Here is a 20057-nt window from a genome sequence, read left to right on the forward strand (position 1 = left end):
AGTTAGTTTCTTTTCCTCCGCTTAGTAATATGCTTAAATTCAGCGGGTAGTCTCACCTGCTCTGAGGTCGATAAATCTAAAATTAATTTTGTACGCAATTAGGTTCGTAAACAAAATTCACCCACATACATACATTCGTTAGAAGGTGTTTAAACTAGGCACAGATCAGACGTCATCTTCAAAAGAAGTTTTTCTCGGACACGACGATCGTGCACACAATTAGTTTTCACCAGTCGAACAAATATTTTTGTTGTATGTGTGAATATTAATTTTGTGTGTAAACGCATTGTTGTGTACAAAATACGTAATAAATTGAATTATATACGTTACTTTCGTATTTTAAGATGTCGCATATATACGTATAAATACATATACACACGATAACATCCAACACGCTCCGACGTTTTCCTATAAAAGAAAACCGAGCAGTCTTTGAAATAGATACGACCCTCAGCCAGGAGTGGTCCGGGAACGAGTATCCGAGGACCGCAATGTGCGTTCGAAATGTCGATGTTCATGTGTCCTGCAGTTCACAAGTTGACGCGCAATTAGCTGCGTTCTTCATCGACCCACGAGCCAAGTGATTCACCGTTCAGGGTAATCGTTTAATTAGACGCGTTCCGTTCGAAAATTATAACACAAAAGTTTATTTAAGTACGAAACACAACGTCATTTATAGAAAATGGCGAGTATATTTATACGAATTAGAAAAGAAATCGTTTATTACGTTTTTTTTTTAAGCACAGCACATATGTTAAACAAACGAGGCGTGCAAAAAAACGGTACACGAATTTCCTCTCTTAATGCGATCAAGAAATTACGTTTCAGTGTAACATCTCTTGATAATCGGGCGAAAATCTTTATCACCATCGAAGAACTAATCCCGAAAGACTTCGTTCTCTAGGTACCCGATATATTATCGAGATATTTATTACATTAAAACGTTTTGCATCTACACGATCACAATAATAATAACAATACACGTGTATGTGTCTCTATTTTTTCGTATTTTCCACAATAAAGCATAATTAATTACTATTAATTTTTCTTCCTTGCAGTATACGAAGATAAGACACACGTCAGTTATTTTAACAGTTCGAAATAATTAATACAGACTTGTCGTTTATTGACAACACTGTAATGATCCTTCCGCAGGTTCACCTACGGAAACCTTGTTACGACTTTTACTTCCTCTAAATGATCAAGTTTGGTCATCTTTCCGAAACATCGACGACGCCGAAACGCCACCGCGCTCAGTCCGAAGACCTCACTAAATCATTCAATCGGTAGTAGCGACGGGCGGTGTGTACAAAGGGCAGGGACGTAATCAACGCGAGCTTATGACTCGCGCTTACTGGGAATTCCTCGTTCATGGGGAACAATTGCAAGCCCCAATCCCTAGCACGAAGGAGGTTCAGCGGGTTACCCGGGCCGCTCGGCCAGGGAGGACACGCTGATTCCTTCAGTGTAGCGCGCGTGCGGCCCAGAACATCTAAGGGCATCACAGACCTGTTATTGCTCAATCTCGTGCGGCTAGAAGCCGCCTGTCCCTCTAAGAAGAATTGTGTGTACGCCGACAGTAAAAACCGCGTGCAGCAAGAGCAGGAAACTCCGCCGACGGGCCTTTGGGATGTCGAAATACGCCTAGTTAGCAGGCTAGAGTCTCGTTCGTTATCGGAATTAACCAGACAAATCGCTCCACCAACTAAGAACGGCCATGCACCACCACCCACCGAATCAAGAAAGAGCTCTCAATCTGTCAATCCTTCCGGTGTCCGGGCCTGGTGAGGTTTCCCGTGTTGAGTCAAATTAAGCCGCAGGCTCCACTCCTGGTGGTGCCCTTCCGTCAATTCCTTTAAGTTTCAGCTTTGCAACCATACTTCCCCCGGAACCCAAAAGCTTTGGTTTCCCGGAAGCTGCCCGCCGAGTCATCGGAGGAACGTCGGCGGATCGCTAGCTGGCATCGTTTATGGTTAGAACTAGGGCGGTATCTGATCGCCTTCGAACCTCTAACTTTCGTTCTTGATCAATGAAAGCGTTTTTGGCAAATGCTTTCGCTTCTGTCCGTCTTGCGACGATCCAAGAATTTCACCTCTAACGTCGCAATACGAATGCCCCCATCCGTTCCTATTAATCATTACCTCGGGGTTCCGAAAACCAACAAAATAGAACCGAGGTCCTATTCCATTATTCCATGCACACAGTATTCAGGCGAAGTTTTGGCCTGCTTTAAGCACTCTAATTTGTTCAAAGTAAACGTGCCGGCCCACCTCGACACTCAGTCAAGAGCACCGCGGCGGGATTGAGTTGGGCCGCCCTTGCGAGCTAAGCCCACCGGCAGGACGTCCCACGACACGCCAGTTGACACCGCGTACGATGAACCGGCGGCGTGGGACACAGATTCGACTACGAGCTTTTTAACCGCAACAACTTTAATATACGCTATTGGAGCTGGAATTACCGCGGCTGCTGGCACCAGACTTGCCCTCCAATTGATCCTCGTTAAAGGGTTTAGAGTGTACTCATTCCGATTACGGGGCCTCGGATGAGTCCCGTATCGTTATTTTTCGTCACTACCTCCCCGTGCCGGGAGTGGGTAATTTGCGCGCCTGCTGCCTTCCTTGGATGTGGTAGCCGTTTCTCAGGCTCCCTCTCCGGAATCGAACCCTGATTCCCCGTTACCCGTTACAACCATGGTAGGCGCAGAACCTACCATCGACAGTTGATAAGGCAGACATTTGAAAGATGCGTCGCCGGTGCGAGACCGTGCGATCAGCGTAAAGTTATTCAGAGTCACCAAGTTATACGATGACGAGCGAACCCGCCACCGATTGGTTTTGATCTAATAAAAGCGCTCCTTCCGTCTCCGGTTGGAGCTCTGTTTGCATGTATTAGCTCTAGAATTACCACAGTTATCCAAGTAAATGTGGGTACGATCTAAGGAACCATAACTGATTTAATGAGCCTTTCGCGGTTTCACCTTAATTTGGCTTGTACTGAGACATGCATGGCTTAATCTTTGAGACAAGCATATGACTACTGGCAGGATCAACCAGGGAGCTGTTGTATTAACTATTCGAAAAAGAACGAAATAGATAAGATAATCAGTCTCCTCTAGTTTTTAATACAAGAAAGACAAACGTATCCTAATCTATCATAATTCTTTTTCGTTTGCGTGTTTAGTTGCGTCTGAAAGATAAACTTTTTAACGCCACGCTTACAAAAAAAAATTATATGACAAAATAGTAATATACATTTTAGTCTAAATATGTCCGGATGACTTTATAACTGTAAAGGTCCATTCAGATCATTCCGTAATTTTCAGAATGATTTAAGCGGATCAAAGTTATAATTTTACGCCTTCCGGTGAAAAAATTCGACATCCTCTCAACCCTTCGCTAGATTGAAAGCGACACGGTGTTCTCGAAAGAAGCAGTCGGTACGTATTTTTGAATATACTCGCTCGGAAAGAGGAGAGTTACCGCACGTTTAAATGTTTTGACTGATAATAAAATCAATCAAAACGCTGTTATTTGGATCGTTTTTGAACCACTCACTGAAAAAGCTTGCAAAATTCACGATCTCACTGTCTACACTGCAGTAAAAGTACGAGTAGACGATTTATATGTTTTTTACATATAAATCGTGTTGATTTATACGTTTTTACGCATAAATCAGTGCAGTTACTACACAATCGTGCCGATTTATACGTTTCACGTATAAATCGGCACTACAACTAAACAGCTCAGCTGTTGAGTTGACGGCGTACTACACACTTTTACCGTAATGTACACAATCTTGCTAATCTATAGGATTTACGTATAAACTAGCACTACAATGTGAAAAGATGATTTAAAGTACACAGACTTTAGCCGTTATACTTAACTTAATCTTTTCACAAATCCCGGGATTAACATGTCGAACTGACAACGATGCATTCCCCCCCTTTTCCGCAATAACTAAGCGTATTTTCATCTGAATTTGTGCCTAATTCCTATTAAAAATAGTCAATAATATTAAAATACCACAAGAAAATAGATTTGCAAAAGTTATATGTTATTTTCCTATAGTTACTAATATTAAAGTCAACAGTCGATAATCCCACTATATATATATATATATATATATATATATATATATATATATATATATATATATATATATATATATATATATATATAATGTTACTATATACTAGTTATGTTGGTATAAGTTAATTCACTCAAAAATATAAAGTCGCTCGAAGGACCAGACGGAAGAGAAAGTATAACCCTAGAGATAACGAAACTATACAAAAATTAATATTGCGCTGCAAGATACCAGACTTATGGAGAGAGAGCATAATGATACCAATATTCAAGAAATGAGATAAAGAAGACCCCAACAGTTATAGAGGTATAAATCTACCGAACACCGCTCTTAAGCTTGCCACAAAAGTCCTAACCAACAAAATCAATGAACTAACAACTTTATCAGATGAAAAACTAGGGTTCAAATCCGGAAGATCCTGCGTAGACGCCGTATTTGCACTAATACAAATCACATAAAGGGCCAACGAGTACAATAGACTAGCATATCTATGTTGTATAGACCTTACGAAGGCTTTCGATCGCATCCAAGTCGAAGACGTCTTACACCTACTTTATTAAAGAAACATACCAATCAATATTATACAAACCATCGAAAACATCTACTTCAATCGACTACAAGAGTAGGAGTTATTTTATACAATTTGATTTAATTTTATTGTATATTATCTTATTTTTATTCTATTTTAATTTAATTTGATCTCATTATCTTGCTTATATTTGCTCTTATTTTAGCTTTATTTAATTTTGATCATAATTTTATATTTTTCCATAATCACTATTATATTAATCTTTATTTAATTACTTAATTTTAATTATTTGTTTGCTTTTATTCAATTTCCAAATACTTCCGTCACCTGTTGTTTATATTATTGTTATGGTCAGCGACCTCTGAGCACAGGTGTTTTCCGAGACTAGTTCCGGTTTAGGCTAGCGGTAATATTTGTTTACGTTTTTTACGACATCGAAGGGGCTTTCCAGTCGGACTAGACACCGGTGACGTCACTTCACGAGGGATCTTCGCTAGATTTGATCAGTTTGTATATAAAATATATGTAAATAAATATATTCCGGTTTTTACTATTATTAAATAATAAAGACTAAATGAATTAGACATTAGTAAAATTAACATGTGGCTACAAATTATGCACCGTTTTGAAGGAAAATCGAAACAACTGTATACCATTGGATTTTTATCAAATTTCGTTAATCGGCTATATTGGCGTCAATTTTGTTCCGAGAGTCAAGCGAATGGATATTTCCTACATAAAATTACCCGCTCGTTCTTCTGCCATCATCAGAATTTTTCTACATCTAACTGTTCGTGAGAAAAATTTCCACTTGGGATGTATGTATTCGCTGAAAATTTCGAGAAAATTAAAAGTGTATATTTTGTTTGAAATTTGAATTATTACGATTAAGGGCGACTTGCTGATTAAAAAAATCTAAACATGTGGCTAAAAATTATGCACCGTTTTGCCGGAAAATCGAAAAAACTGTAGATTTTTTAATTCGATTTTTCCTCTTTTCCGGCAAACGGGGATTAAGGGATCAGAAAAAAATACATGTTTTGGAATAAGCTGGACCAAGTGCATGTACCAAAACATTAAACAAATTTTTTTTTTTGGAAAATTTGGAAAAAATTTTTCAAAGGGGGTACCCTTGGATTTTTATCAAATTTGGTTAATCGGCTATATTCGCGTCAATTTTGGTCCGAGAGTCAAGCGAATGGACATTTCCTACATAAAATGACCCGCTCGTTCTTCTGCCATACTCAGAATTTTCCTACATCTAACGGTTCCTGAGAAAAATTTCCACTTGGATGTATGTATTCGCTGAAAATTTCGAGAAAATTAAAAGTGTGTATTTTGTTTGAAATTTGAATTATTGCGATTAAGGGTGACTTGCTGATTAAAAAAATCTAAACATGTGGCTAAAAATTATGCACCGTTTTGCCGGAAAATCGAAAAAACTGTAGATTTTTTAATTCGATTTTTCCTCTTTTCCGGCAAACGGGGATTAAGGGATCAGAAAAAAATACATGTTTTGGAATAAGCTGGACCAAGTGCATGTACCAAAACATTAAACAAATTTTTTTTTTTGGAAAATTTGGAAAAAATTTTTCAAAGGGGGTACCCTTGGATTTTTATCAAATTTGGTTAATCGGCTATATTCGCGTCAATTTTGGTCCGAGAGTCAAGCGAATGGACATTTCCTACATAAAATGACCCGCTCGTTCTTCTGCCATACTCAGAATTTTCCTACATCTAACGGTTCCTGAGAAAAATTTCCACTTGGATGTATGTATTCGCTGAAAATTTCGAGAAAATTAAAAGTGTGTATTTTGTTTGAAATTTGAATTATTGCGATTAAGGGTGACTTGCTGATTAAAAAAATCTAAACATGTGGCTAAAAATTATGCACCGTTTTGCCGGAAAATCGAAAAAACTGTAGATTTTTTAATTCGATTTTTCCTCTTTTCCGGCAAACGGGGATTAAGGGATCAGAAAAAAATACATGTTTTGGAATAAGCTGGACCAAGTGCATGTACCAAAACATTAAACAAATTTTTTTTTTTGGAAAATTTGGAAAAAATTTTTCAAAGGGGGTACCCTTGGATTTTTATCAAATTTGGTTAATCGGCTATATTCGCGTCAATTTTGGTCCGAGAGTCAAGCGAATGGACATTTCCTACATAAAATGACCCGCTCGTTCTTCTGCCATACTCAGAATTTTCCTACATCTAACGGTTCCTGAGAAAAATTTCCACTTGGATGTATGTATTCGCTGAAAATTTCGAGAAAATTAAAAGTGTGTATTTTGTTTGAAATTTGAATTATTGCGATTAAGGGTGACTTGCTGATTAAAAAAATCTAAACATGTGGCTAAAAATTATGCACCGTTTTGCCGGAAAATCGAAAAAACTGTAGATTTTTTAATTCGATTTTTCCTCTTTTCCGGCAAACGGGGATTAAGGGATCAGAAAAAAATACATGTTTTGGAATAAGCTGGACCAAGTGCATGTACCAAAACATTAAACAAATTTTTTTTTTTGGAAAATTTGGAAAAATTTTTTCAAAGGGGGTACCCTTGGATTTTTATCAAATTTGGTTAATCGGCTATATTCGCGTCAATTTTGGTCCGAGAATCAAGCGAATGGACATTTCCTACTTAAAATGACCTGCTCGTTCTTCTGCCATACTCAGAATTTTCCTACATCTAACGGTTCCTGAGAAAAATTTCCACTTGGATGTATGTATTCGCTGAAAATTTCGAGAAAATTAAAAGTGTGAATTTTGTTTGAAATTTGAATTATTGCGATTAAGGGTGACTTGCTGATTAAAAAAATCTAAACATGTGGCTAAAAATTATGCACCGTTTTGCCGGAAAATCGAAAAAACTGTAGATTTTTTAATTCGATTTTTCCTCTTTTCCGGCAAACGGGGGTTAAGGGATCAGAAAAAAATACATGTTTTGGAATAAGCTGGACCAAGTGCATGTACCAAAACATTAAACAAATTTTTTTTTTTGGAAAATTTGGAAAAAATTTTTCAAAGGGGGTACCCTTGGATTTTTATCAAATTTGGTTAATCGGCTATATTCGCGTCAATTTTGGTCCGAGAGTCAAGCGAATGGACATTTCCTACTTAAAATGACCTGCTCGTTCTTCTGCCATACTCAGAATTTTCCTACATCTAACGGTTCCTGAGAAAAATTTCCACTTGGATGTATGTATTCGCTGAAAATTTCGAGAAAATTAAAAGTGTGAATTTTGTTTGAAATTTGAATTATTGCGATTAAGGGTGACTTGCTGATTAAAAAAATCTAAACATGTGGCTAAAAATTATGCACCGTTTTGCCGGAAAATCGAAAAAACTGTAGATTTTTTAATTCGATTTTTCCTCTTTTCCGGCAAACGGGGGTTAAGGGATCAGAAAAAAATACATGTTTTGGAATAAGCTGGACCAAGTGCATGTACCAAAACATTAAACAAATTTTTTTTTTTGGAAAATTTGGAAAAAATTTTTCAAAGGGGGTACCCTTGGATTTTTATCAAATTTGGTTAATCGGCTATATTCGCGTCAATTTTGGTCCGAGAGTCAAGTGAATGGACATTTCCTGCATAAAATGACCCGCTCGTTCTTCTGCCATACTCAGAATTTTCCTACATCTAACGGTTCCTGAGAAAAATTTCCACTTGGATGTATGTATTCGCTGAAAATTTCGAGAAAATTAAAAGTGTGAATTTTGTTTGAAATTTGAATTATTGCGATTAAGGGTGACTTGCTGATTAAAAAAATCTAAACATGTGGCTAAAAATTATGCACCGTTTTGCCGGAAAATCGAAAAAACTGTAGATTTTTTAATTCGATTTTTCCTCTTTTCCGGCAAACGGGGGTTAAGGGATCAGAAAAAAATACATGTTTTGGAATAAGCTGGACCAAGTGCATGTACCAAAACATTAAACAAATTTTTTTTTTTGGAAAATTTGGAAAAAATTTTTCAAAGGGGGTACCCTTGGATTTTTATCAAATTTTATTAATCGGCTATATTCGCGTCAATTTTGGTCCGAGAATCAAGCGAATGGACATTTCCTACTTAAAATGACCTTCTCGTTCTTCTGCCATACTCAGAATTTTCCTACATCTAACGGTTCCTGAGAAAAATTTCCACTTGGATGTATGTATTCGCTGAAAATTTCGAGAAAATTAAAAGTGTGAATTTTGTTTGAAATTTGAATTATTGCGATTAAGGGTGACTTGCTGATTAAAAAAATCTAAACATGTGGCTAAAAATTATGCACCGTTTTGCCGGAAAATCGAAAAAACTGTAGATTTTTTAATTCGATTTTTCCTCTTTTCCGGCAAACGGGGGTTAAGGGATCAGAAAAAAATACATGTTTTGGAATAAGCTGGACCAAGTGCATGTACCAAAACATTAAACAAATTTTTTTTTTTGGAAAATTTGGAAAAAATTTTTCAAAGGGGGTACCCTTGGATTTTTATCAAATTTGGTTAATCGGCTATATTCGCGTCAATTTTGGTCCGAGAGTCAAGTGAATGGACATTTCCTGCATAAAATGACCCGCTCGTTCTTCTGCCATACTCAGAATTTTCCTACATCTAACGGTTCCTGAGAAAAATTTCCACTTGGATGTATGTATTCGCTGAAAATTTCGAGAAAATTAAAAGTGTGAATTTTGTTTGAAATTTGAATTATTGCGATTAAGGGTGACTTGCTGATTAAAAAAATCTAAACATGTGGCTAAAAATTATGCACCGTTTTGCCGGAAAATCGAAAAAACTGTAGATTTTTTAATTCGATTTTTCCTCTTTTCCGGCAAACGGGGGTTAAGGGATCAGAAAAAAATACATGTTTTGGAATAAGCTGGACCAAGTGCATGTACCAAAACATTAAACAAATTTTTTTTTTTGGAAAATTTGGAAAAAATTTTTCAAAGGGGGTACCCTTGGATTTTTATCAAATTTTATTAATCGGCTATATTCGCGTCAATTTTGGTCCGAGAATCAAGCGAATGGACATTTCCTACTTAAAATGACCTGCTCGTTCTTCTGCCATACTCAGAATTTTCCTACATCTAACGGTTCCTGAGAAAAATTTCCACTTGGATGTATGTATTCGCTGAAAATTTCGAGAAAATTAAAAGTGTGAATTTTGTTTGAAATTTGAATTATTGCGATTAAGGGTGACTTGCTGATTAAAAAAATCTAAACATGTGGCTAAAAATTATGCACCGTTTTGCCGGAAAATCGAAAAAACTGTAGATTTTTTAATTCGATTTTTCCTCTTTTCCGGCAAACGGGGGTTAAGGGATCAGAAAAAAATACATGTTTTGAAATAAGCTGGACCAAGTGCATGTACCAAAACATTAAACAAATTTTTTTTTTTGGAAAATTTGGAAAAAATTTTTCAAAGGGGGTACCCTTGGATTTTTATCAAATTTGGTTAATCGGCTATATTCGCGTCAATTTTGGTCCGAGAGTCAAGCGAATGGACATTTCCTACATAAAATGACCCGCTCGTTCTTCTGCCATACTCAGAATTTTCCTACATCTAACGGTTCCTGAGAAAAATTTCCACTTGGATGTATGTATTCGCTGAAAATTTCGAGAAAATTAAAAGTGTGTATTTTGTTTGAAATTTGAATTATTGCGATTAAGGGTGACTTGCTGGTTAAAAAGAAATTAACATGTGACTAGAAATTATGCACCGTTTTGCCGGAAAATCGAAACAACTGTAGACCATTGGATTTTTTTCAAATTTGGTTAATCGGCTGTATTGGCATCAATTTTGGTCCGAGAGTCAAGCGAATACACATTTCCTACATAAAATTGGCCGCTCGTTCTTTTGCCATACTCAGAATTTTCCTACATCTAACGGTACGTGAGAAAAATTTCCACTTGGATATCTGTATAGTTAGTTTTTCATTTGGAAGTGTATTGCTCGAGATATCAAACCATTTTAGATTTTTATTCGCAGTCAGAAATACCTTTGTCGTTGTCGTTTCAATAACAATAAGAGTAGGAGTTATTTTATACAATTTGATTTAATTTTATGCCATTTTATTGTATATTATTTTATTTTTATTCTATTTTATTTTAATTTAATTTGATCTCATTATCTAGCTTATAATATTTGCTCTTATTTTAGCTTTATTTTATTTTGATCATTAATTTATATTTTTTCCATAATCACTATTATATTAATCTATATTTAATTACTTTATTTTAATTATTTGTTTGCTTTTTTTCAATTGCCAAATACTTCCGTCACCTGTTGTTTATATTATTGTTATGGTCAGCGACCTCTGAGCACAGGTGTATTCCGAGACTAGTTCCGGTTTAGGCTAGCGGTAATATTTGTTTACGTTTTTTACGACATCGATGGGGCTTTCCAGTCGGACTAGACACCGGTGACGTCACGTCACGAGGGATCTTCGCTAGATTTGATCAGTTTGTATATAAAATATATGTAAATAAATATATTCCGGTTTTTAGTATTATTAAATAAATGTATATAAATTAAATAATAAAGACTAAATGAATTAGACATTAATAAAATCGATATTACATTGCATTTTCAGTCGCTTAAAACGCTTTCTGCTATTCGTTTAATTTAATTAGAAGAGTAATCCCCTTAGGATATAGTTATTGTCTATTAAATATTTAATTATTAATTTATTTATGTAGTTAAAGGTACGATTTAAAATTTATTTTGATATTTACCTGGCCAACAGTTCTGAATTAAAATATATCTATGAGCGGAAAGAAATAAAAGTTAATATGACTCTTTTATAACAATGGCATTCTTTAGTTACTGCTCTTGATAACCATGTACTGTGTAGATGCTCATGAACACTGTTTTTAAATAATAGAATAGACTTTTTCTAATGTAATAAACATTATTAGATCAGGGCGGATCTGTTTTGAGGTGGATGTGAGAGGCGGCATTCTGATATTTGCAGAAAAAGTTCTGATGATTTCAGTAATAATAATTGAATTCCCCCTTCCTCCCAAATAAATTGGGAATATTAAAAAAAAATTACTTAAAACATCGTTTTTTCTACTATAAATTTAAAACTATTTATTTTAAAAAGTGCGATTTTCAAAAGTGGGCGCCATCTATCGTATGTCTGTCGGTAGGTATATTGTAGGTTACTGTCGCATCAATTTTAGCAATACTTAACGTACTTTCAGGTAGGAACCTTCTGATAGGTGACGAAAGTAGGCGACGCCATCTATCGTACCTGTATATTGTAGATTACTGTTACACCCGGATACTTCGTAAAGCGATATAATTAATCTCGGGGAAGAAAATATTGATATACTAACTTTGATAGAATTAGTTTAAAATTAATTTGGGGAGTAATTTTCAACTTGAAAGATTTTGACAAAGTAATAGAAGATCCTTCCAGTCCACAGTGTAAGATAGCACGCCTAGAAGACCAATAATTATCAGAAAATTCGTTTTGTATAAAATAAACATAAAATTATATTATGAAGTTCATTTTTATTAATGCCATATAAAAAACGATCGGTTAAATAATTTTACAGCATTCAAATGAGAATACTTATATTTATAGCGTTCAAAGATACGTTTCGGAATCTACAATACGTAGTTTTATTTTGGTCTAAATAAATTAATGGCTAAAAGATAAAAAATTACTATTTATAACTTCGTAGCAAATGCCAGTCAAATCTTAGGAAGTATTGCTCTCAATTACTTTTTTAACTGACAGTTCAAATTTAATTTTTGCCGGTATAACTCTCAATATTAAATGAAACTTAACTAATTCCGAATAAATGATTTTTGTCTCTCACATACGCATAAAATTGTGGTTCTAAAAAGAACCGTTTTTTATATTTGTAAGATGAAGTAGTGGGATTACTTAGAACTTGTATATTTAGTAACAGCTTTGGTACCTTCACTGACGGCGTGTTTAGCTAACTCTCCAGGAAGTAATAGACGTACGGCGGTTTGAATTTCTCTGCTTGTAATTGTTGACCGTTTATTGTAATGAGCTAAACGAGAAGCTTCAGCAGCGATTCTTTCAAAAATATCATTTACAAAACTGTTCATGATACTCATAGCCTTACTGGAAATACCAGTATCAGGATGCACTTGTTTCAATACTTTATAGATGTAAATGGCATAACTTTCCTTCCTCTTACGCTTCTTTTTCTTATCGGTCTTGGAAATATTCTTCTGAGCTTTTCCTGCTTTTTTAGCAGCTTTACCACTAGTCTTAGGAGGCATTTCGAACACAGAAATTGACGTTTACTCTTTGAAAGTCGAACGAAAACTAGTCGGAGCTAAATTTTGAATTTGCCTTTTATCATCAAATGAGTAATCGGCGTAAGACCCTCCCACCAGCGCTTGCGCGCGTCCTAATCTTTTTGAAAATCTGATTGGTCCGAGAAATAATATAAAAGTGGCCATTTTAACTTTGAGGGGATCAGTCTTCATTTGATATCCAAGGTATATTAACGCAAGTAGAAATCTAAAAGATGTCTGGACGTGGTAAAGGAGGCAAAGTTAAGGGAAAAGCAAAGTCCCGATCAAATCGTGCTGGTTTACAGTTTCCGGTAGGTCGTATTCATCGTCTATTGAGGAAAGGCAATTATGCCGAAAGAGTTGGTGCCGGAGCTCCTGTATACTTGGCAGCTGTTATGGAATATCTAGCTGCTGAAGTTTTGGAATTGGCAGGAAACGCAGCGAGAGATAACAAGAAGACCCGTATAATTCCTAGACATTTACAGTTAGCTATAAGAAATGACGAGGAATTAAACAAATTGCTTTCAGGAGTTACCATCGCCCAAGGTGGAGTATTGCCCAATATACAAGCAGTATTACTACCCAAGAAGACCGAAAAGAAAGCTTAAGATCTGTACTATTTTCCCTTTTTTATACAACCCGGCCCTTTTCAGGGCCACATAATATTTCACGTGTGAGTTATATTAATTCTGCTTGTTAGTTGATTTCAAAATACTTTTTGTAGATTATACACAACTTTAATAATAAAGTGGCCAATTACTAAATTTTGAGTTTTAGTCATAAAACGCCCGAACATAGTCCCCTTTACGCCCTTTATATCCGCCCGTTGGCTCATAGTGCTATATTTCTACTTGTGTCGGGCCTAAACAGCCACAAAGCCGTAAATATCGAAACGAATGTTGTCACTTTATTTATTAAAGGTACGAATACATTTACTTCACACATATTACTGAATTTTAAATGTAACAAAAACACGCACGGACTTTTTGAAGTAGTTGCATGTGTTCTGATAAATTTCAGTCACTTTAGTCTACCATTCAATCAACTTTCGTGGAATATTTCATGTAGCTACAAAACAAAAATTAAAAAATTGGTTATATCTAGGCCATAGGCATGATATGTATAGCGAATTTATTCATCTATTCGGCGTGAAAAATATATTTAGGAATAATACACAGCAAATAAAAATAAGACAGTTACTGATAAGTTTCCCTGAAAAATTGTTTTAGTATGAATTCTATACATAAGCAATTAATTGTGGCTCTGAAAAGAACCGTTTGTTTAAATAAGTTGATGGTGTTATTATAAATTAACCACCAAAACCGTACAAAGTACGACCTTGGCGTTTAAGTGCATACACAACATCCATAGCAGTTACTGTTTTCCTCTTGGCGTGTTCAGTATAGGTAACAGCATCTCTAATAACGTTTTCCAAAAATACTTTCAATACACCTCTCGTTTCCTCATAGATTAAGCCAGAAATACGTTTTACTCCTCCTCGACGAGCCAATCTTCTGATAGCAGGCTTGGTAATACCTTGGATGTTATCACGCAAAACTTTACGATGACGTTTAGCGCCACCTTTTCCCAAACCTTTACCACCTTTTCCACGTCCAGTCATTTTTACGGTAAAATAAGTGTCGACGTACTTGTGTTACTGAAGTCGTTTCACGACGGACGATGGTTTTATCGTGTTTTCAATCGTTGACACGACACGCCTCCAAATCGAAAACCGACCAATGGTATTAAAGAGATTACAATGCAAAATTATTTAGTCGACCAATAAAAATTAAGATTGCCCCTCTCTTGAGCCCGCAGGTATAAAATTGTATAAAAGGCGAAAATGGAATTTATTTGTAAGCTCAGTATACGCGAGAAATAATGGCACGTACAAAGCAAACAGCCCGAAAATCCACTGGTGGTAAAGCACCACGTAAACAGTTAGCAACCAAAGCTGCTCGTAAGAGTGCACCTGCCACTGGAGGAGTTAAAAAACCTCATCGTTACAGGCCAGGTACCGTAGCTCTTCGTGAAATTAGACGTTACCAGAAAAGTACTGAATTACTTATCAGAAAACTACCTTTCCAACGCCTTGTTCGTGAAATCGCACAAGATTTTAAAACCGATTTACGTTTTCAGAGTTCGGCAGTTATGGCTTTACAGGAAGCTAGTGAAGCATATTTGGTAGGTTTGTTTGAAGATACTAATTTATGCGCTATTCACGCCAAGAGAGTCACTATTATGCCCAAGGACATTCAGCTAGCCAGGAGAATCAGGGGTGAAAGGGCATAAACAAATTTAGAAGACATATTACAAAACGGTTCTTTTCAGAACCACAAATATCTGCTTGTGTAAGGTTATTTCTTTTAAGAGTACTTTTATTCATCTCCCCTTACCATAGTTAATGTTATAGGTTTTTTTCTGATATATTTATAATGAGGTTGTTTATTACGGATAACCTTATAATAAATATGTGGACAAATATAAGTATTAGATACGTTTTTAATATTATATACAATTAGGCGTTACTTTTTTGAGTTAAAAAGCTTGTTTGACTAAAGAAACTTTACAAATGGAAAAATATAAAATAGCGTAAGGAAAATTTCTGTTTATATTAATGAAAATTAGCTTCAACATAAATCGTCAAAAAGCTTATTTAATTGCGAAAGAATAATGGAAAGTATTAAAAATGAGTAAATAAAGGAGAATATTAAATACGATTCTAAAAGTAATTAAAATTAATTAACTTATATTTTTTAGTAAAATTGCTCTTAATCATAGATATGAAATTTCTTACATAAGTAGATATAAATTGTGGCCCTGAAAAGGGCCATTTGTTTTTAATAATTCGAAGATATTAATTAGTCCAATTACTTCTTCTTCTTAGGAGCAGCAGCTTTTCTAGCTTTTGGTGAACTTGCAGCAGCCTTGGCGGTCTTTGGCTTAGGTGCCTTTGGTTTTTTCGTAGGACTGCCTTTACTTGATTTCTTCGCTTTTGTTGGTGTTTTTACTTTGGCCTCTGCAGAAGTCGGAACTGCGGATGAAGATGACGCAGTTTTAGGTGCTGACTTCTTTTCAACTTTCTTCGCCTTTGCCGGCTTTTTCTCTGTCTTTGATGCGGCTTTTTTAGCCTTTGTCACTTTCTTTACAGATTTTGCCTTTTCGCCTGCAGCAGAACGTTTGGCAGCGGCGGCAGTTTTTTTCGGTTTAGTTGTTCCTCCAGCTTTCTTTTTTTCTGCGGAACTAGGCTTTGCAGATCCAGAAGACGACGATGAGGTAGACGCTAACTTGAAAGATCCTGATGCGCCTTTTCCTTTTGTTTGCACCAATGATCCAGTAGCAACTGCAGCTTTTAAATATTTTTTGATGAACGGTGCAACTTTTTCAGCATCTACTTTGTAATTTGCAGCAATATACTTCTTGATAGCTTGAAGAGAAGAACCACCTCTTTCCTTGAGCCCTTTGATAGCATTGTTCACCATTTCAGACGTTGGAGGATGAGAAGGTTTTGCCCGTGGATTTTTTGCCTTCTTTTCCTTTTTGGATGGCGAAGATGTTTGTGGCGTTCCAGATGCCGACGTAGCCGAAGCGGCTGATGATTGGTTTTCTGTATCTGCCATTTCGTTGTAGATATAAACAATCTTAAGTTAATATGCGGTATGTAACGATTCACTGACTGAAGAGCGAAAACTAAACGCTTACAAAATTTTCGAAGGTTTTTAACGAATGTCGGCCGGACGGTAAACTGAACTGTAGATAAGTAGAAAATCGAGAAAGTCAAATATTCCAGATGTGTGTGTGTTTCAACTTCATTTTTACGGTATTTTTTTATTTTTAAAACGAGATATAAATAAGAAAGGGTAAAAAATCTTTAAAACGTTCTTTAAATAATATAAAAAATTGGAAAAGAATACAAAAACTGGTTACCCAAGCTTGTTAGGAAGGCTCAAAAAACTAGGTACGTTCTTTCTGACCAGTTGTTGGCCTTTTACCTTTCAATATTTGAACAATATATAAGGAAAATCTACCATATAGACTATTTTTACAAATTTTCAACTATCTGCTTTTGCAATCACCGTACAAGACATTGCAAACATCAACCGTATCAGAGTAAAATACGTATCTAACTATGCATGTCTACCCTCGTTGCTGATAATCGACAGTCATGATGTTTCATATGTTAAGGATAGTTCCAAATTTGTAGTGTTTAAATTAAATTTAATAATGGGTACAAAATAAAAAAAAATATCCTGTATCATCATGCAATATCAAACACTATTGTTTATCTTATACAGTACTTTATTTGGCTAAGAGTTCACTACACTTACATTAGGTTAAAATAACAAAGAATAAGCATTCACAATAATACAATAAGTTTAACAAATTATGTTTAATGAACTATAAGTTTAATTAAACTTCCATATTTAATCCTACTTTTAATGGGATAATTCACTTGTCTTTTACTTTTCATAATTAAATCTATTCAGTCCCAAATTTGAAATTTCTACTACGTCCATCACATTTAATGCAGTTTATATTTGAATTATTGTTGTTTTTCAATTAATATTACTTCGATAAAACACATATTTGTTTTTCAAATAGACCCCTCCCATCTTGAACGTTTTTACACTAATATAGCAAAACAACAAAGTCATTGTGAGTGTCAATTCTCATCCTTCTAAAACGAAAATCGAAATATAGGTATAGTAGATATTTTGTGAAACGCAAAAACGTAGAAAACATACGAAACTATATTGTAAATTTTTAAATGGTCACATATATTTTAATTAAAAAATCCTCGTATTAAGCAATAAGTACTGTTAAAAGTGAAGGAGCCGTTTGTTGTAGTTACAAGGTGAAGTATTAAAATTACTTAGAACTTCGGTACCTTCATTGTTGGCGTATATAGCTAATTCTCCCGGAAGTAATAAACATACGATCGTTTCAAATATATCGAAGGCAGATTAATTTACAAACAGATTAAATTCACTATTCCGAAAACCTTGAGTTTACAAGAAACTTCTGTCTTCCAGCCTGGAGATAAATTGATTGAAAAAGATTGTAAATTATTTTTGATTTAGTCAGTCAAAATTTAGGCGGAGGCGTAAAAAACCATTGGCTTAACAAAAAAGTTCAGTGTTCCAGCCTGGATATAAAGCAGGTCATGAAGTTGGAAATTATTTTTTGGTTGTGAGTCAGACTCTAAATTTTGGCGAAGGTGCGTCCCGAATTTTTAAATTTCCATTTAAAACCTATTGTAGAACCAACAGAATTTTAACCCGGTTTAATTTTTTACTTGGTAATACAAATCGACCTGATTCAGTCAATCGAGTGACCAGCTTGCATTTATATATTTGTTAAAAAATAATTTGAAGTCGATTAGCTTCTTTAGTTGTTAGATTATTTGAACGTTTCTCACATAATCATAAAATTGTGGCTCTGAAAAGAACCGTTTGTTATATTTATAAAAGGAAATATTATAATTACTTAGAACTTGTATATTTAGTAACAGCTTTGGTACCTTCACTAACGGCGTGTTTAGCTAATTCTCCTGGAAGTAATAAACGTACGGCGGTTTGAATTTCTCTGCTTGTAATTGTTGACCGTTTATTGTAATGAGCTAAACGGGAAGCTTCAGCAGCAATTCTTTCAAAAATATCATTTACAAAACTGTTCATGATACTCATAGCCTTACTGGAAATACCAGTATCAGGATGCACTTGTTTCAATACTTTATAGATGTAAATGGCATAACTTTCCTTCCTCTTACGTTTCTTTTTCTTATCGGCCTTGGAAATGTTCTTCTGAGCTTTTCCTGCTTTTTTAGCAGCTTTACCACTAGTCTTAGGAGGCATTGCGAATAAATTGACGTTTACTCTTTGAAAGTCGGACGAAAACTAGCTTCCGCGACTTTCAGTTTTTTTTTATAATAAAATGAGTAATACGGCGTAAGCCCCTCCCACCAGCTCTTGCCTGCGTACCGATAGGTCTGAAAACCTGATTGGTCTGAGAAATAATATAAAAATCGCCAATTTAACTTTATAGGGGATCAGTCTTTACTTGATATCCAAGGTAAATTAACGCAAGTAGAAATCTAAAAGATGTCTGGACGTGGTAAAGGAGGCAAAGTTAAGGGAAAAGCAAAGTCCCGATCAAATCGTGCTGGTTTACAGTTTCCGGTAGGTCGTATTCATCGTCTATTGAGGAAAGGTAATTATGCCGAAAGAGTTGGTGCCGGAGCTCCTGTATACTTGGCAGCTGTTATGGAATATCTAGCTGCTGAAGTTTTGGAATTGGCAGGAAACGCAGCGAGAGATAACAAGAAGACCCGTATAATTCCAAGACATTTACAGTTAGCTATAAGAAATGACGAGGAATTAAACAAATTGCTTTCAGGAGTTACCATTGCCCAAGGTGGAGTTTTGCCTAATATACAAGCAGTACTGTTACCTAAGAAGACAGAAAAGAAAGCCTAAGAGCTGTACTATTTTCCCTTTTTATACAACCCGGCCCTTTTCAGGGCCACACAATATTTCACGTGTGAGTTTAAAGTATTCTATTCGGTATCGTTGTTTTTAGAAGTAGATTATATACGTTTGCTGAATTATAATACGCGTTAAATGTAACGAGCAATAGGCAAACGTATGTACATATATTTCATAAGTATCAAAATATTTCTGTTAGTTTTTGAAATAATATAATGGGATAACTCATGCATATTTGAACTACTTTCAATTCATCATTAAAATATCGTTAAGTATAGAACGAGCTTTCATGAAAACTTTTCGTATAAGACGGTATGTATAGCTAGAAGGGACACATTGGTTTTTTCAATCGATGGGAAGTATATTTAAGGATACTATGCGGGAGACATTACCAAGTTTTCTTGGGATTTTATTGTAAAGATTGTCAGTATCGTGAAACGTACGTGCATGATTTTCTATGCATTAAAATTGTTTTAAGAATGATAGTAAATAATGAAATTCTATACATTTGCAATAAATTGTGGTTCTGAAAAGAACCGTTGTTTTAAGAATCATATTCATAGCAATTAACCACCAAAACCATATAACGTACGACCTTGCCGTTTAAGTGCATATACAACATCCATAGCAGTTACTGTTTTCCTTTTGGCGTGCTCAGTATAGGTAACTGCATCTCTAATGACGTTCT

General features: G+C 35.3%; 7 protein-coding genes, 2 non-coding genes and 1 pseudogene across 9 annotated transcripts; 3 read left to right on the top strand and 7 right to left on the bottom strand.

Moving 5' to 3' along the window:
- The window catches only part of LOC140449272 (large subunit ribosomal RNA), a 10621-nt pseudogene extending 10551 nt beyond the window's left edge, over nucleotides 1-70 (bottom strand).
- A 374-nt stretch (nucleotides 71-444) lies between these two features.
- Nucleotides 445-600, bottom strand: LOC140449251 (5.8S ribosomal RNA). The gene has a single exon (XR_011951761.1). It is a non-coding gene; the product is annotated as a 5.8S ribosomal RNA (ribosomal RNA).
- Nucleotides 601-1138: 538 nt separating this feature from the next.
- LOC140449271 (small subunit ribosomal RNA) lies at nucleotides 1139-3059 on the bottom strand. Its single transcript, XR_011951778.1, has one exon. It is a non-coding gene; the product is annotated as a small subunit ribosomal RNA (ribosomal RNA).
- Nucleotides 3060-12444: 9385 nt separating this feature from the next.
- LOC140448185 (histone H2B) lies at nucleotides 12445-12931 on the bottom strand. Its single transcript, XM_072541297.1, has one exon. The coding sequence runs from the start codon at nucleotides 12864-12866 to the stop codon at nucleotides 12495-12497; it is 372 nt and encodes a 123-aa protein (XP_072397398.1). The 5' UTR covers nucleotides 12867-12931; the 3' UTR covers nucleotides 12445-12494.
- A 120-nt stretch (nucleotides 12932-13051) lies between these two features.
- LOC140448184 (histone H2A) lies at nucleotides 13052-13648 on the top strand. The gene has a single exon (XM_072541295.1). It carries the CDS (start codon nucleotides 13118-13120, stop codon nucleotides 13490-13492), a length of 375 nt encoding a protein of 124 aa, XP_072397396.1. The 5' UTR covers nucleotides 13052-13117; the 3' UTR covers nucleotides 13493-13648.
- A 491-nt stretch (nucleotides 13649-14139) lies between these two features.
- On the bottom strand, nucleotides 14140-14558 carry LOC140448190 (histone H4). Its single transcript, XM_072541302.1, has one exon. It carries the CDS (start codon nucleotides 14503-14505, stop codon nucleotides 14194-14196), a length of 312 nt encoding a protein of 103 aa, XP_072397403.1. The 5' UTR covers nucleotides 14506-14558; the 3' UTR covers nucleotides 14140-14193.
- A 31-nt stretch (nucleotides 14559-14589) lies between these two features.
- Nucleotides 14590-15235, top strand: LOC140448187 (histone H3). The gene has a single exon (XM_072541299.1). The coding sequence runs from the start codon at nucleotides 14766-14768 to the stop codon at nucleotides 15174-15176; it is 411 nt and encodes a 136-aa protein (XP_072397400.1). The 5' UTR covers nucleotides 14590-14765; the 3' UTR covers nucleotides 15177-15235.
- Nucleotides 15236-15616: 381 nt separating this feature from the next.
- Nucleotides 15617-16590, bottom strand: LOC140448186 (uncharacterized). The gene has a single exon (XM_072541298.1). It carries the CDS (start codon nucleotides 16502-16504, stop codon nucleotides 15755-15757), a length of 750 nt encoding a protein of 249 aa, XP_072397399.1. The 5' UTR covers nucleotides 16505-16590; the 3' UTR covers nucleotides 15617-15754.
- Nucleotides 16591-18315: 1725 nt separating this feature from the next.
- LOC140448189 (histone H2B-like) lies at nucleotides 18316-18793 on the bottom strand. Its single transcript, XM_072541301.1, has one exon. The coding sequence runs from the start codon at nucleotides 18737-18739 to the stop codon at nucleotides 18368-18370; it is 372 nt and encodes a 123-aa protein (XP_072397402.1). The 5' UTR covers nucleotides 18740-18793; the 3' UTR covers nucleotides 18316-18367.
- A 121-nt stretch (nucleotides 18794-18914) lies between these two features.
- Nucleotides 18915-19414, top strand: LOC140448188 (histone H2A). Its single transcript, XM_072541300.1, has one exon. It carries the CDS (start codon nucleotides 18986-18988, stop codon nucleotides 19358-19360), a length of 375 nt encoding a protein of 124 aa, XP_072397401.1. The 5' UTR covers nucleotides 18915-18985; the 3' UTR covers nucleotides 19361-19414.
- Nucleotides 19415-20057: the final 643 nt, after the last annotated feature.

This window comes from Diabrotica undecimpunctata, chromosome 8 (assembly GCF_040954645.1).
Source record: "Diabrotica undecimpunctata isolate CICGRU chromosome 8, icDiaUnde3, whole genome shotgun sequence".
In the NCBI taxonomy this organism is placed as follows: domain Eukaryota; kingdom Metazoa; phylum Arthropoda; class Insecta; order Coleoptera; family Chrysomelidae; genus Diabrotica; species Diabrotica undecimpunctata.